Raw genomic sequence first — 16594 nt, forward strand, 5'->3', positions numbered from 1 at the left:
AGATTTCTCATTCACACTGAGTTCGTATAAACTAGCGTATATATAATGACTTCCAAGAAGAGGCACACAGGGTTATGATATGAATGCCATCGAAATTAGCAGCTGTTTTCCCTTGTTGTTTGGAAAAATCTCTTGGGGCTAATTAAAATTGCACCTCAAAATATGCACAATCATGCCAGAGAGAGCTGATAGAGTTGTGCATTTGTTTTCTGTAATTGTTTGCTTGCACGGGCCAATTTTGATTTTTTGCAAAGAGTAAACACGTTAACGAACAAATTTATTAATGAACATGCGTTCACATACATAATCATGCAAACAGATTAGAGACTAAACTCAACAGCACATTTATTCAAATTTATCATGTATAGGCATGAAATCCACATTATTAAAGCCCATTAAGTGCAGCTCTCTTTTAATAGCAAATATAAAGCCTGTTTATATTCCTGAGCGTTTCGGGCAGAGACCCCTCCCTCTTCATAAGCCGCATATAATAATACCACAGAGCTATAATCCATTCCAGTGGCTCAAATTACAGACTTGTGTGGCGCTTCATTCAATGAAAATTGAATTTGGTAAATACGATTTCTCTGTGTTCTTATCGGTCACCGCACAGAGGTCTGGCCCTTACTGCCTCAGAAGCACCATGTAATTTTCATATTTGAAGATGATTAAGATTAAATAGAAGCCATTTTCAATTTACAGCATGGGCCAGACAGGACTAAGTAAGTAAACCATGAAATGACTGGAATTATACAGATATCATATAATTATTGAAAGAGATCATAAATAAAAAAAACTTGAATAAAACAACAACAAAAAAAAAGAGTCTTGTATAGAAATAAAGGTTGCACTTTATTTTACAGTACGTGTACTTCCATGTACTTATAGTGCACTTACAGTGTATTTATCTAAGAAAGTTTTGGTAATACAAGGTAACTACATGGGTTAGGGTTAGGTGTAGGGGTAGGTTCAGGGTTAGTACCTAGTTATTACATAGTTATTGTAATAAGTACATAGTATGTACATGGGGAACAGGACTGTAAAACAAAGTGCTACCGAAATAAACTATGTAATAATACCAAAGAACAACAACAACAACAAAAATGCACTTTACATGGTACACAGGGTACTAATTACTAATTTAAATAAAACTTGTTAGTGCTCCAGACATCTCTGTGTGGCTAAACCTGACTCCATTTCTAGAAAACATCCCTTCAACAGAACCTGTCTCTGGACAGCCAGCCAAAAGAAATATGTGCTTTATTAATTGCACGCTAGGGAACAAAGGGGAAAAGCCTGCCAAATCCAAATGGACTCAGATGAAAAGCAAAGACAAGACGAAATGTCTCTAAAGAGGGTCTACGAGTTATAGTCACAAGCACAAGTGACAACAGAGGATATTAGATCCACCACAAAATCCATCACACAATATTTGTTCTATACAAAGAGAAGTTGCATGATACTGCCAGAGAATTTAATTTAGTGCTTAAAGACCTGAGCCCAAAGATTGTAGGTTTAATGCTGGTAAGCACTGATCTGTGAACCGTCACAACTATGCCTTTAGGGAATCTTCCAAGTAGAAAATGTACTGTACGTCCCTTTAAATAAGAAAACCATTTCGGAATGGCAAAATCTCAAGAACAAGTATTAAATACTGGGCCACCACTGTTTCTACTTCCTGTGTCATGTATCATAACCTGTTTCTTTGGTTCAACATGTACTCTACCATCCAAGAGGACTACATATTTTTGATTGAAGTCTCTTATGCTCACCAAAGCTGCATTAATTTGTTTAAAATAGAATAAAAACTCAAATATTGTTGTATTTTAAAATGTATTTTATCCCTGTGATGGCAAAGATGGGTTTTCAGCAGTCATTCCTCCAGTATTCAGTGTCACATGATCGTTCAGAACTCATTCTAATATGCTGATTTGCTGCTTTAAGAAACAATTATTATTATCAGTGTTGAAAACAGTGCTTAATATTTTTGTGGAAACTGTGACACATTTATGTCAAGATCATTTGATGAATACAAAGTTCAAAAGAACAGAATTTATTTGAAATATAAATCATTTGCAACATTTACTGTACCTTTCGATCGCCTTAATGTAAACTTGCTAAATCAAAGCATTAATTTCTTAAAATAAAAAATAAACTAAGCTTTTGAATGGTAGTACTGTACTACTACTACTTCTTCAAAAAATAAATAAATAAAAAACACTTCAAAATTGGGAAGTGGGAAATTTTATAGCTTCTATATAGCATCATAATGTTACCCCACATATAATTTTCTCCTGCTATAAAAATGATTGCGGCAGGGCCAGCTGTAATGCCTTGTGGTGGTTGGGGATTTGTCCGTTTCATCTTTAACTCATTCTTTAGTGACACTGGAGTAATTATTCTCAAACAGCCTTTTAAAGGCCACTGGTGCAAGTGACAATCTCATTCTGCAGTTCCGTTTCTTGTAGAAGCTCGTGTTGAGGTGGGTTGAGGTAACAGGAACTTCTGGATACTGATGTTTTCCAAGTAGTTAAGTGTATTTCTCAGTAATACAAGGTCAGTTTTCTCAAAATTAACATGAAAAGATGTTTGGATTAAACGAAATAAATAAAAATAAATAAATAACATAAATAAATCCAAATTTTGAACACAATTAACACAGACAGATCTAAGTACATAAATTGTACATTTCATAAGGTGTGTTCGATTTGAAGAGGCGCTGTGCAGACCAACCTTCAACCTTCTGCAAAAAAAAAAAAAAAGCGTAACAGCTAATGCTAACTCTGCAGCTTTGGAGGTACGCAGGGATGGAGACCAGAGGCCGTTTTGTATGTATGCTTGTCACTGGAGGATAGGCTTTCCTATGCTGAATAAACAGCTTTTGTGAGAAAAACAGCTTATCTTTTAATTAATCAACAGCCTATCAGCTAATCTTCAACATGTTTTACACTCAAAATAGTTTTGGACTGAACTTTTTTGATTTTACACCAAAAAATTATGTCGTTTTATAAGAGAAGTCACTGACTTTTTGCGACAGGTGGGATTTAGCTCATGGCACTTCTCATTCCTTCCTATGGTATCCTTAAACGACAACTGAGTGTCGCACAACTGCCAAAAATTAAATGAGGTCAAGGCTGTAATGTGATTGGTAACAAAAAATATAGAATACCCAAGACATGTCACTTGTACAGTTCTGAAAAGAATCGAAGGAAGCCGAAAGTAAACAAAAAAAAAAACTAAAATCTGTGTAGAAAATGACACGGTGTACTTCTGCTCCATGTGCCCGGTTCACTTGCTGTTCCAACAACAGCTGATTGAAGTTACTTCCACTCCATCACCAGCTTTAGTAAAATAACCTGATAGCTGGAGATTTGAATGACTAACCTATGTTTTTTTCTTCTTCTGTTGTTTGTATTTGAAGTTTTTCATTTTTTGAGCCCCTCTCTCTCTCAGAATTGCTGACATTTTTACTTATCGAATATTGTTCTTTGCACAACCATTTCCAGATTACTCCAGAACGAAGTGAAGACCAGAGGTGAATGCAGACATAGGCTACTGGGCAGCAATCACCTGATAGATACGTGCACATAGAATAAATGTATTTGATTGGTAAAACAAATTCAGACTTTACACTTCAATCTCTAATGTTATTGCATGGAATTTACAGAAAAGCTCAACTAAATAACAGCGCCAATAAGTTGGGGGCGTGTTGGCTTTGGCAATCGGCGTGCCAGTCAATTTACCCCACAGCCAGTCACGGGCCCCCTACTTGGCTTCAGCCTCCACTAGCCCAATGGTTAAAACGGCCCTGCTTATGTCAACCACTGTTTAAACTCAATTGCCGTGGAAACACACTTAAATGGATACAATGGCTGGATATTTCAACAAGCACCACTATTTATTATTGACCATGAGGTTACTGTATTAAAGGCTCATTTTCACAAATCAAAACACAATCTAAGACACATACCATTTACACACATAAAAATGAGTTTCACTTACATAATAGAGCTGTCCCACAGTGCACAGAATGGATTCATTGTTCCCTGCAAGAAAATAAACACATACTGTGAATGGACACACAATACAATGATTAGACATATCACAGTACATGCCAATAAACAGACACTACGATAGCCGATATCGCAAAACATAAGTCGCGTAATTTAAAAGACAAACAAGAAAGGGGGAAAAGCCTTGTGGAAAAAAGAGCTGTAATCATCTGGGCCATATCTTGATGAGACAGTGAGGAGAGAAATAACTGGTGATGGCAAATTAATTATTGGACTAATTACTGCTATTTGTCTGTTGATTAATGAGCCTGAAACAAATGACAGAGGCATTGTAGAGCTCCCTTTGATTGGCTGAAGTGATACTAAGAGGAACAGAACACATTTCATTACGATTCCTTCTTCTAGCTTCTCTTCAAAAGCCCATGTGTTTCATTACAGTAATGTATTTACTTTTTACATCAATTACACAACTACAAGGGAGGATTTATATCAATTTGATTAATGTTACAGACAGTATTGTACGCTGCAGAACCATGTATATAAGTATATACATAAACATATTATTTTGGAAATCAGCATTTCTTTTATGTGTTTACAATTGCTGTTTTCTATAGCTTGACTGGTTACGATGCATATGATGCAAATAGATTACTGTGAGATAGATATGTGTTAAAGAGAACAAACCTCAGATAGCTGTGTACTTCTTTACGGGAAATTAAATACATTTTCAATAGATTTGGGAACTTTTAAACAGAAAAAAAGCTTCTTTTTTTGTTGCAATTAAAAATATATAAATATGTATTTTGAAAATAATAATAATAATAATCCACATAATCCACATGAGATGCAGGAGGGGACTCATCTCTCATAATCATTCTCCACCTGATCTATTTAAAGGATTTTGATGACATCCATAAATGGAGGATTTCTTTGATATAAAGGCTGTATATGTATATTCCTTCCCTTGTGTCTAAATACATGTGACCTCCATGTCAGCATTAATTAGCCCCTCTGGATTGTTTTGGTGAAGCGTGTTGAGATCTGACTGCTGCTTACATTAGCTAGATGAGCTAACTCAATCTCCAGCTGGGCTTCTGTAACCCTGGGTTCTGGTCGGACAGTCACACCAATCACTTTTGAGTTCACAGCAGTGTTATTCCTGTGGGTTAGATCAAATCACACACAACAGTCAGTTCACGCTTGAATGAAGAACTGCTCATTTCATTCATTTCAATTCTTCCATTATCACCAGCATTGATTTTTGTTTAAACTCCCCATTCTGCACATTTTAATGGAAATGGCTCATTTAGCACAGAACTTTGTCTTTCCAGGTTGGACTTGCTGTGAGGTCGTGATATTTGGTTTTTCTCTACAAATTAGATACTTTCTGCTAGCAGTGACCAGAAATTATATGCTTGATGATTTGAATTTTAGAGGGTGAACTAAAAAAAAATAAGGAATAGATAGAAAGAGAATATAAAGAACTTTAAAGAGCTACAGTATATTCAACACAACAAATTGAAACATGTTTAGTTTCTGATTAAATCCAAATGAGCCCCTCTCATGAGATAAAAAAAAGCCGTCAATTTGTCATTAATACACTCAAAAAAAGTTACTTCAAGCACTTTAATACTTTTTAATTTCATAACCAAAAACATTATTTGTTGGCTATGAATAAATGTTAAACATATTCAAGTGATCTTATCTAATGCAACAAGGGTGCAAAAATCTTTTTGATATGAAGATTCAAGTACACTCAAAACGTCTCTCTCCTTACTTCCTCCTCTAACTAAACCAATTTTCCTTGTATAACATTAGTCAACTTGAACGGTTTAGGGCATGATTTCACGGTCCATTTAAAAAGAAGCAAAGACAGAAAATAAATGGCCAGCAAAAAGCTTCTCAAGAGTCCAGAGTGAAAAATAATAATTTCTTAAAGTAACGACAAAGATGCCACATGTTTTTTTGACATTATTTTACAGTCTGTCGATCTTCATTTTTGATTATGGTATTCAGAACACCTGGACTTAAGCCATGGAAAATAAATGTGTCTTTGTAAATAAGCAGATTGTCCTAAAGCCAAAAATGTATCCTTTCGAATGTCAAAAGACATTATCTGTGCATGGTTAACCAGACTCTTAGTTTGATTTAATCAAGCAGAAGTGGTGTTGTATGGTGTCATGATTGTCCACACAGCCTGAAAGGCATGAAATAACACAAGACTCTTAAAGGGGAAGTTCATCCAATATTGAAATTCTGTTCTTATGTAGTCCATCATGTCATCATGGAACACCAGGGACGTTTTTAGCCTTTCATCTTGGGGCACATGCTCACCATCAAAAATGTGAGCTCATATGTTGATACCTACTTTTAATTCTGTTTTAGATTTGAATAAAAGCTGTTCACAAGATGCATGTGCAAAATAAGAACTGCTTTGTCGTTGACAAATGATAGAAGACATCTTCAAGTTTTGTTTCCTACAATGGATTGTAGGTAAATGTTTACCTCACTCAGAGCTCTTTTTGTTTTCTGTCTTATGATAATATATTGTTATTATTGCAGCATGAGAAACCATTGCAAACGATTCAGTGCATGAGTAAACTGTCCGAATGAGTCAAACTGAATGGTGAACCATTCTTTTTACAAAGCTGTTTGAGTTATTAGATCAAAAGAGTGATTCAAACCTGCAACTTCTGATTCTAAAAGACTAAAAAAACATACTTAATTGCTGAAATAACATCAGAGAAAATGATTTTCAGGTTGGTATACTTCAATCTCACTGATACGTAAGAATTTCTATAATAATTTATTGGGGTTCAGTGGAATTTTACTGGAGCACGCCCCTCTGGAACACAAAATATTTTATTTTAAGGGCCAACATATTGTTTGTTTATGCACATATTAATGCCTTATTCTGAATGACCTTATTCTAGATCCCTTAACCCCAACCCAGTACCTAAATTTAACAACTAAAGTAACTTAATAACTTTTAACAAGAAGAAAACTTTCCTAATCTGAATTTTTATTGTACAGTGTTTTATGTTTTGTGAACATGTTTTACCGTAAAATGAAAGTAAGGGGCTCCAAAAAGATAAAAATATTATTAAAGTGGTCCATATGACTATATTTGCACACAACATTATATTCCAAGCCTACTGGAGCTATAGAACTGCCTGAAATGTTTATTTACACTATAAATTAGCCATAGTCACTCAAAAGCTATCACATTTACCATTCCCATTAAAAACATGGATCCATACTATATACAGTAACTGTTCATGCATGATTCTTGTAGTATGATCAACAGAGTATTTTGTCTTGTGATTAAATGTTCAACAACAATCCGTCTTTACAAATCCCTCTGCTATGTTACACTGTTTTTGTTTGCTTGTTTTATGGTAACACTTCTCTTCTGTTATCTTCCACTGTTTGTACTGATTTCCATCTCCCTACTGGCTTCAGTGGATCCAACAGAGCTCAAGAACAGAGGACCGCCCTTTTTCTCTGTTCTTCCATGTCTCCCTGTCAGCAGGGATTCCATGGAGGAATCATACTCAGGTTTGCTGAGATTAGACTGACAGCTCAGAGCCACACCAGGAAAGGTCTGTTCTGTCCTGTGTGTCTCCGGAGGTTTGAGTGGAAGTTCTAAAATGGAAAGGAGGTTTTGATCCCAAGCTTCAAGACGGACTCTGAGAATAACCAAGAATATTCATTCTGACTTGGGAGTGAAAACACTGTAGTTTGTTGTATCAGCTTCTTTTTTTAAGACTAGAGGAAAATCACAAGGAATTTGAGTAAAAACAGCTCCCAAATTGTTGTGTACAGTATTCAACAGGCTTTAAGACATTAGCCCACATAATTTAGTTTCATACAAGGACAAATTCCTTATTAATACCAAAATAAACAATGACATGTGAACCAAAATCCTGGAATAAAGCTGTAATCATGACATGTTGGAATTTCTGTAATTAAGAGATTCTCCTTTGAGCAGTTCTATTTTCCTTAGAAACAGAAATTATTTGTTTCTAAGGCAACATGCATGATGCCAATTTTAGCCACCATGCAAAATCTCCATCACTATATTAGTTAAAATCAATAGTGACACTGGTTTTAATATAAAGCGGAATCCCTGTTGAGGCCGCTGTCTTTTTTTAAATTAATTTTTTATTACATTACTTTTATTAAAAGTCACTGAAAAGTAAATTACAGTAATTCCAACATGACATAAATGTAGCATAATTCCTTATAATTAAAGGTTACTGATTATATAATTATATACATTTATCAAATTAATACATAAAACTGGAAAAATGACTTTTAGGGGGAAGTCGTGGCCTAGTGGTTAGAGAGTTTGAGTCCTAACCCCGGGGTTGTGGGATTGAGTCTTGGGCAAGCAATACCATGACTTAGGTGCCCTTGAGCAAGACACCGAACCCCTAACTGCCTCCCGGGCGCCGCAGCATAAATGGCTGCCCACTGCTCTGGGTGTGTGTTCATGATTTGTGTGTGCAATTTGGATTTGTTAAATGCAGAGTACGAATTCTGGGTGTGGGTCACCATACTTCGATGAATGTCACGTCACTTTCACTTTTTTCAAATCAGGTTGAAAGTTTCAATTACGGATCTTTTTTTCTTTTCTTCTTTTTTCAAATGTTAATCGTCAAAAGTCTTTGATAATATTTGGTTGCAACCAATTCATTGAAAAAAATATAAATTCATTAGTTTTTCGAAATTTGTCTGATAACTTTGATCACTAAATCAACAATAAAATAAAAACAAATTTAAACAATCACTTTTTACTGCACAAGCAATTTTCTGATTTAAAAATATATTAAAAAAGTACTTTTTTATATATTTTAATAATCATATAATTGCACCCATTCAAATAAAAAAGGGGAAAAAATATAACAAAATAATCACTCACAAACTAAGAAATATATTCTGCTATGGGTTTGATTTTCATCATGTTTTGATTTTCTTTCTATAAAAGGGAACTTTGATAAAATGAATATGGTAAGTTATTTGAATCAAGACTATATTACAGAATATATATATATATATATATATATATATATATATATATATATATATATATATATATATATATATATATATATATATATATATATATGTTACAGGTTTAATAAATAAAAAATCCAAGTAGGAACCTTCTTAAGTACTCCCTAGGGTACACATATCCTTAGTTGGGAATCTCTCCTCTATAATATCCTCTTCTTATATTTGTAATATAATATCTAAATGACTGGAGATGAATGAGTCTTACCGAGGAGCAGGCAGCATAAGGCCAAGAGTCTTGTAGAGAACCGTTCCAAGAATGAATACAGAAGATCCATCCGTATCTGTCAGAAAACAGTCTAGGTTAGATGATACGATCATCACATTACCTAATCATATCAAATAGCATCTCCACACAAAGGTGTTTTGCTCAGCTCCCTTTTCAACTTTTCAATCAGCAATGTGGATGGTTATTAGATCATCTGGAGTGCCTTTTTTTCCAAAGGTAGACAGTAGAAATCCTCTCTTCATACCTTCTCACTTCCATGTGGGGATCTTTTAATCCAAAGAAATTTAACAAGATTTCTATTTTCAAAGCTACAGGAATTAATTAACCTCCAAACCGGCAAAATTCTCATTAAATATCAGGTCTCTTGCCAAACAATATTCCTGACAGCTAATCCATCATAAATTTCCTGCCAATAATGAATAAAGTGGTAGATCAGGCTATACTAGCAAGGTTATTGATAACTAGAAGGTAAAGGTCTTCTTTGCTGACAGGAAGGCTAATCCTGGTTCAAACAGCTCTGTACAGCCCTCCAGTCAAACTCAAGGCAGGCTGGAGTGAGTTATGTATTCAATCAATCCTTCATTACTTCCCTCTGATACACTTCAGATAAGACCGATCACACTAATTAAGTAAATAGTCTGGTGCGCTGGTGCTTAGCTCTCTTTACTATCATTGTTTGAGAGGATACAGTGAGTGCTGTGTCATCTGAATTGATGCGGTCGACCAAGTGCTGTCTCCTCTAAAACAGGCAAATGGCAAGCGGTTGACATATAATCTTGTAATCTTAAAGCTATTCCATTAAATGGTCACACCGTGTCACCGCTTTGGAATCTTAACACAATCATATGGTAGCGATCACAAAACTTTTAATATCGTACAGATGCTCCGAAATAACCAAAAATGCCATCATTTTTATGGAGTGATGAAATAAATAATACTGCCAAAACTATATACTTTTGGTCAATATACACAAAATATGCTACAGTTGACATGGATAGAAGCGTCTGCCAAATGTAAAATAAATAAATAAAAATAAGTGTTAAAGTATTGTGTGAAATCCTACCTTGCACATTTTCAAATGGACAAAAAGGAAAAGATGTAGAAAAAAACAATCCTTTTTCAAAGTGCAATATTTCAGCTGATTTTTGGTTTGAAAAGCTCAGTTTTCAAAATTTCACTCTAATTGAAAAAAATCACCCATATATAGCTAAAACATTATTTTTTTATAAATGTAACATCAATTTATCCACTACTCTGCTAAAAATACAGGTCTACCAACTACTATTTTATCCTGAATTCCTTTGAAAAAACTTATTGTGGTATTCCTTGAATGCACTGACGTCATTTCCTTAGCGGAAAGAAAAAAAATTATTGTGTCAGGAGGCACTATGGTGTTTCACATAGCTGTGCCTAAAACATGTAGTGTGTTGTGTTAATTATGATAATTTTAAAACATTGTTTCTACAAAAAAAAAAAAAAAAAAAGAAAAGGTCTATTGCAATACAGTGACAGTTTGATTTTCATGCTGATGGCCTGCTTTGTTGAATGTAAATGGTGCTGAATGAAAGCCGGCTTTTACAATCTATTTAATGTAGCCTTATTGTATTTTATGTTTTATTGTATGTAGCCCTTATTGTATAGTATCATCAACTTCCACAGTGTAGCATCATGTACATTACCTGCTGTCTGGGGCACAAAGATTCCTTTGGGAATGACAACTTTGTCCTCAGAATTTCTGGCCCAGTCCACCATCCCTTTCCGTCCCTTCATGGGAAAGGTAATGTCTGTCGTCACAGATACCGCGGGCAACCTCTCTATACTCGCAACTAAAAAAAAAAACAAGTACAAGAAAAAATAAGAAAAGTTTATTCCCCATGCACTTTCAAGACAGGAAACTCAAACACAAGGTTTGTGACAAAACATACATAATTACATCAATAATTTTGACTGTTATTTATTTAATAATATGTAGAATACATTTTGTTATGACCTAAATTGTATTTTTTTTATTTTTTTTTGTACAAAGCATTACAAAACATTACATAAAATGTTCTTTGCAAAGGTCTATAAACTGAAATTTATCTTATAAGAAACATTTTGGAAAATAAATGCAAATTTCTACTGTTTGCATTAAAAAAAAAAAAGAAAGAAAAAAAACTACAGTTAAATGAATATCTTTGAAAATCGTTTAATTTTAACTGTAATCCTCAATTTCCAAATCAATTACAATTTAACATCATGTTTGGAACCTCAATTAAAATTCCAGGATTTTTCTATTTATATTGACAATGACTTTTAAATACCATTTTAAAGGTGCAAACCCTGATGCATGACTGGTCTATCCACAGGGTTCTTGTGTTTGTGAGTGTGTGTGTGTGTGTGTGTGTGTGTGTGTGTGTGTGTGTGCGTGTGTGTGTGTGTGTGTGTGTGTGTGAGGAGGAGGACAGTGGCAGTGCTGCCAGCTGCTGTGTGTGGGGAGCCGGAGGGCATTAGTCACAGGAGCACATAGGGTAGAACATAGGGTAGAACACATTAAGCTCTACGACAGCATGAGATCACAGGCCCTTTAGTGAGCTTTACCTCAATCCAGGCTTCTCTACTCACAGAAGAAATCTAAACTTAATCATTTACACTGTAAAAACTGTAATTGTAAATAAGATTTTTTTTTTTTTTAAGTTTAATTCAACATGTTATCTGTCATCTCTTTGCGAGTGAAAATTGTTTATATGCCCATTTGATTTTATGTTTATGCTACAGTTAATCTTTCAAAAAACTAATAATTCAATAACACTATCAAATACTGTACCTTATGGTATTGTGAAATTATTTTGGATCATTTAAAAATAACTGATTTTAATTGTTAATGTATTTTAGAATAAATATAAACAAAATAGTATAATTTATTGGTGATCTTCTACAGGTACATCTAAAAAAAATAGAATATCATGGAAAGTTCTTTATTTTTAGCAATTTAATTCAAAAAGCAAACTTTCTTATATTCTAGATTCATTACACACAAACTGAAATATATTCTGATGGCTGTTACTAACAGCTTAAGAAAATAAAAAATTCAGTATTTCAAAAAATTATAATATTCAATTTTGATTTTGATTAGTTAGATTATTTTTGAGTATAAATACTGGGTACCTCTTGGGCTAGTTTAGAGCATGCAACCACAATTATTGGAAAGACTACTGACTTGACAGTTGTCCAGAAGACAATCATCAACACCCTCCACAAGGAGGGGAAGTCACAGAAGGTCAATGCTGAAAGGGCTGGCTGTTCACAGATTGCTGTATCAAAATATATCCATAGAAAGTTGACTGGAAAGAAAAAGTGTGGTAGGAAAAGGTGCACAAGCAACAAGGATGACCACATGCCGGGGAAGATTGTCAGGAAAAGCCGATTCAAGAACTTGGGAGAGCTTCACAAGGAATGGACTGAAGCCGGAGTCAGTGCATCAAGAGTCACCACACTCAGACTTCTTCAGGAAAACATTCCTAGAACCAAACCACTCCTGAACCAGACAAAAAAAAAAAAAAAAAAAAACCTCAGAAGCATTTCACCTGGAGTAAGGAGAAAAATAACTGCATAGTTGCTCAGTGGTCCAAAGTCCTCTTCTCAGATGAAAGTAAATTTAGCATTTAATTTGGAAATCAAGGTCTGGAGGAAGACGAGATTCACAGAATCCAAAGTTCAGGGTGAAGTTTCCGAAGACAGTGATTGGTGGAGCCATGACATCTGCTGGTGTTGGTCCATTTGTCCAAAGTCAATGCAGCAATTTTACCAGAAGATTTTGGAGCACTTTATGCTTCCATCTGCTGAAAAGCTTTATGGAGATGCTGATTTCATTTTGCATCAGGACATTGGCACCTGCCCACAGTGCCAAAATCACTTCCAAGTGGTTTGATAACTATGATATTACTGTGATTGATTGGCCAGCCAACTCACCTGACCTGAATCTATGGGGTATTGTGAAGAGGAAGATAAGTAACATCTGACAAACAATACAGAGGAGCTGAAGGTCGCGATCAAAGCAACCTGAGCTTCAGTGACGCCTCAGCAGCTCCACAGGCTGATTGCCTTCATGCCATGCCACATTGAAGCAGTAATTTGTGCAAAAGAGCCCAAACCAAGTATTGACAGCATAATTAAACCTGCTTTGGAGATATTGAACATTTCTGTTTTGTAAATCTTTTTTTTGATTGATCTTTGAGAAAAGTATTCAAATTTTCCTAAACTGTAGGTTTAGGGGCGGGGTTAGGTGCAGGTCATTCGTACAAATGTAATCAAATTTTACAACTTGTAAAATATCTACAATTTAGCAAAAATCGGATTCAAAAAAATCGATCAGATTCAATGATCTATGCTAAACTAAGCTAAAAGTGCTACTGCCAGACCCGGAGATCAGATGAATGGATTAGAAAATGGTAATATCAACTGTTGTTCTCTAGGGGCGTTGGAAAATGAACCTATTTTCAAAAAAAGTGGAGTGTTCCTTTAAGCTCAAGCAGCCAAATTGGTTTTGAAGAGGAGTAAAATAGAAAGCAAAGTATTAACATACATTCTGAAATTTCTGTTTGAAATCTATATTGTTGTTAACTAATATCTGATTAAAAAATAAATAAATAAATAAAACAGTAGTACTGCATTCCAAACTAAAATTACCAAAAGCAAAATGAACAATCAATTTTAGAAAAGCAGAAGAGTATGCACATCAAAAAAGTTGAAGAACAGTTGAAGAAACAGGGCTTCTCTTACACAAGTTCTAAACATCTCGTGCAACAGTGATTTATTCAGTATGTTTCACTCTGCTGTGAGATCTTTTTAGTTGGGATGTGCTCAGAGCTGTTTTTTGAAATGCCGCTGTGAGTAACGGTCCTCAGGGAACCCAGCCAGGAGGCATCGGCACCTGCGCCCACCTGTAACTAATGAGCTTAATGACTGGATCCTACCGAGGAATAACAGGCCATTTCTGGCACGTCAAAAATTTCGGTGCAATCTCGGCTAAATGTGAAGGTTAGACTATTTATTGGAGTAGACATCAGGGTCTCTCAACTTATCTAAGCAATCAATGCACACAAATCAATGTCCATTAAACACATTTAAAAAATAAAATTTTAGCTTTAAAGAGCTGCAAGTAAGACGGAGTCATTGTTTATTCTACGAGCAGACATGCCACGGAAAAGGGAGCCACTGCAATCAAGGTTATTTGGCTAAAAGCCGACACAACAATGTGTCACGTTGACAGAAGGTATTTATTGTGGTGTCAAGAATGTGCAATAAATTTAGATAGAAATGATGCTGCAATATCTTACTATGACAGGTGATTTTCACTTGGCTAGTACAGGGCAGTACCGCTTTGTTCTTTTAATCAAAGAAAGCATACGCTGGCTAAGATGGTTGTTTAATTTCACTGATAAGGAAATTGAAAAAGCTGAAAAAGTTTTTTTTTTTTTTTTATGTCAAAATGAGGATTTATGGTCACACTTTATTTGAAAGTCTATGTCCTGCCATTCACAAACTATCTGAAGAAACAGTCGAGCAACATAGAAGGACAGCAGCTTGTGAGTGTTTTGTCTTGTTTTCTCATCAGACTAGTGTGTGATCATCATTGCTAAGAAAGTTTTTGGTTTAAATTGTGTGTGTGTCTTACCCTGGTTAAATACGTGCTGAAAGTGGTGCTTGGTTTAGCGTTTGCCTATCGCGGGACTGCCTGGTTTCGATCTGCTAAATAGTGAGGCGTGGCCAAAGCCAGTGAAAGTACTTTAATTAGCTGTTTGTAAAACACTTGTCAGAAGAAACAGTCGAGCAACATAGAAGGACAGCAGCTTGTGAGTGTTTTGTCTTGTTTTCTCATCAGACTAGTGTGTGATCATCATTGCTAGGAAAGTTTTAGGGTTTAAATTGTGTGTCTTACCCTGGTTAATACGTGCTGAAAGTGGCGCTTGGTTTTGCATTTGCCTATCGCGGGACTGCCTGGTTTCGATCTGCTAAATAGCGAGGCGTGTCCAGCTGACTTCAATCACAGGTAATCAGGCTAATACAAAGCACTAGGTTTCACCGCGGCAGCGGTCGCGGCAACCCTCGTGTGATCCCTCCTCGTGTGAAGACCGACGAGTGTAAAGACAATCGACTCTACCTGCGCGACTCCACCGAGTGAGGACACCGACAGGGCACTTGAGTATTGCTTTTCTCTTTCTTTACTTTTTGTATAGCCTCTCAAATATATCTTACACTTGTAGTCACTATGTGCTTTCAGATCTCTACTATCACTACTAACACTCGGAGAGCACGCTATGTATGTCGCAGGAAGGCCTGTCTGACAAACTTACGCCATGTCCCTCTGACCTCTACTACTATGCTCTCTATTCCAGTTGGTCTCTGGAACTGCCAGTCTGCAGTTAACAAAGCAGACTTCATTTCTTCTATTGCTACTCATTCCGGTCTCAACCTCATGGCACTGACAGAGACTTGGATCAAACCTGAAGATACTGCCACCCCTGCAGCCCTCTCCACTAATTTCACTTGTTCCCACACTCCTCGCACCACTGGGAGGGGTGGAGGTACGGGTCTCCTTATATCCAAAGAATGGAAATTTGATCTTCAGCCATCACCTACAGGTACTGGTTCATTTGAATCACATGCCATTACTGTAACCCACCCTGTTAAATCCACTTTGTGGTCATTTATCGTCCCCCAGGTCAACTGGGAAACTTCTTGGAGGAGTTGGATGTGCTGCTATCAAACTTTCCTGAGGATGGTACTCCTCTGGTACTGCTTGGTGACTTCAACATCCACCTAGATAAACCCCAGGCTGCTGACTTCAAAACTCTGCTCACCTCATTTGATCTCAAGCTAATGTCTACTACAGCAACTCACAAATCGGGCAACCAACTGGACCTCATCTACACACGCTGTTGCTCTGTGGACACCTCTTCAGTTGCTCCACTGCACACCTCTGATCACTTCCTCATTACTGCTAACCTAGCACTTACTCCTGAAGTGGCACACACTCCAACGCAGGTCACCTTTCGACGGAACCTACGCTCACTCTCTCCTTCTCGCCTATCTGCTGTGGTTTCATCCTCTCTTCCACCACTCTCTCAGTTTTCTGCTCTGGACACGAACAGTGCTACGGACACTCTTTGCTCCACTTTAACATCTTGCTTGGACAACTTTTGCCCACTGTTGTCTAGACCAGCACGCAGTGCCCCATCTGCCCCCTGGCTGTCCGAGGTTCTCCGTGAACATCGCTCTAAACTAAGGGCTGCAG

The 16594-nt window shown here is 36.2% G+C and overlaps 1 protein-coding gene across 6 annotated transcripts in view; it reads right to left on the reverse strand.

Moving 5' to 3' along the window:
• Positions 1 to 16594, reverse strand: part of adgrb3 (adhesion G protein-coupled receptor B3) — a 151403-nt gene that overhangs the window by 37402 nt on the left and 97407 nt on the right. For all 6 annotated transcript variants that reach the window (XM_026277708.1, XM_026277707.1, XM_026277706.1 and 3 more), the window contains 4 exons: positions 10998 to 11144; positions 9298 to 9373; positions 5070 to 5172; positions 4003 to 4046 (listed from right to left, as the gene is read on the reverse strand). In XM_026277708.1, coding sequence (XP_026133493.1) covers positions 4003 to 4046; positions 5070 to 5172; positions 9298 to 9373; positions 10998 to 11144 — 370 coding nt within the window. The remainder of the gene's footprint in view (positions 1 to 4002; positions 4047 to 5069; positions 5173 to 9297; positions 9374 to 10997; positions 11145 to 16594) is intronic.

The sequence above is a fragment of the Carassius auratus genome, chromosome 13, assembly GCF_003368295.1.
Source record: "Carassius auratus strain Wakin chromosome 13, ASM336829v1, whole genome shotgun sequence".
NCBI lineage: Eukaryota > Metazoa > Chordata > Actinopteri > Cypriniformes > Cyprinidae > Carassius > Carassius auratus.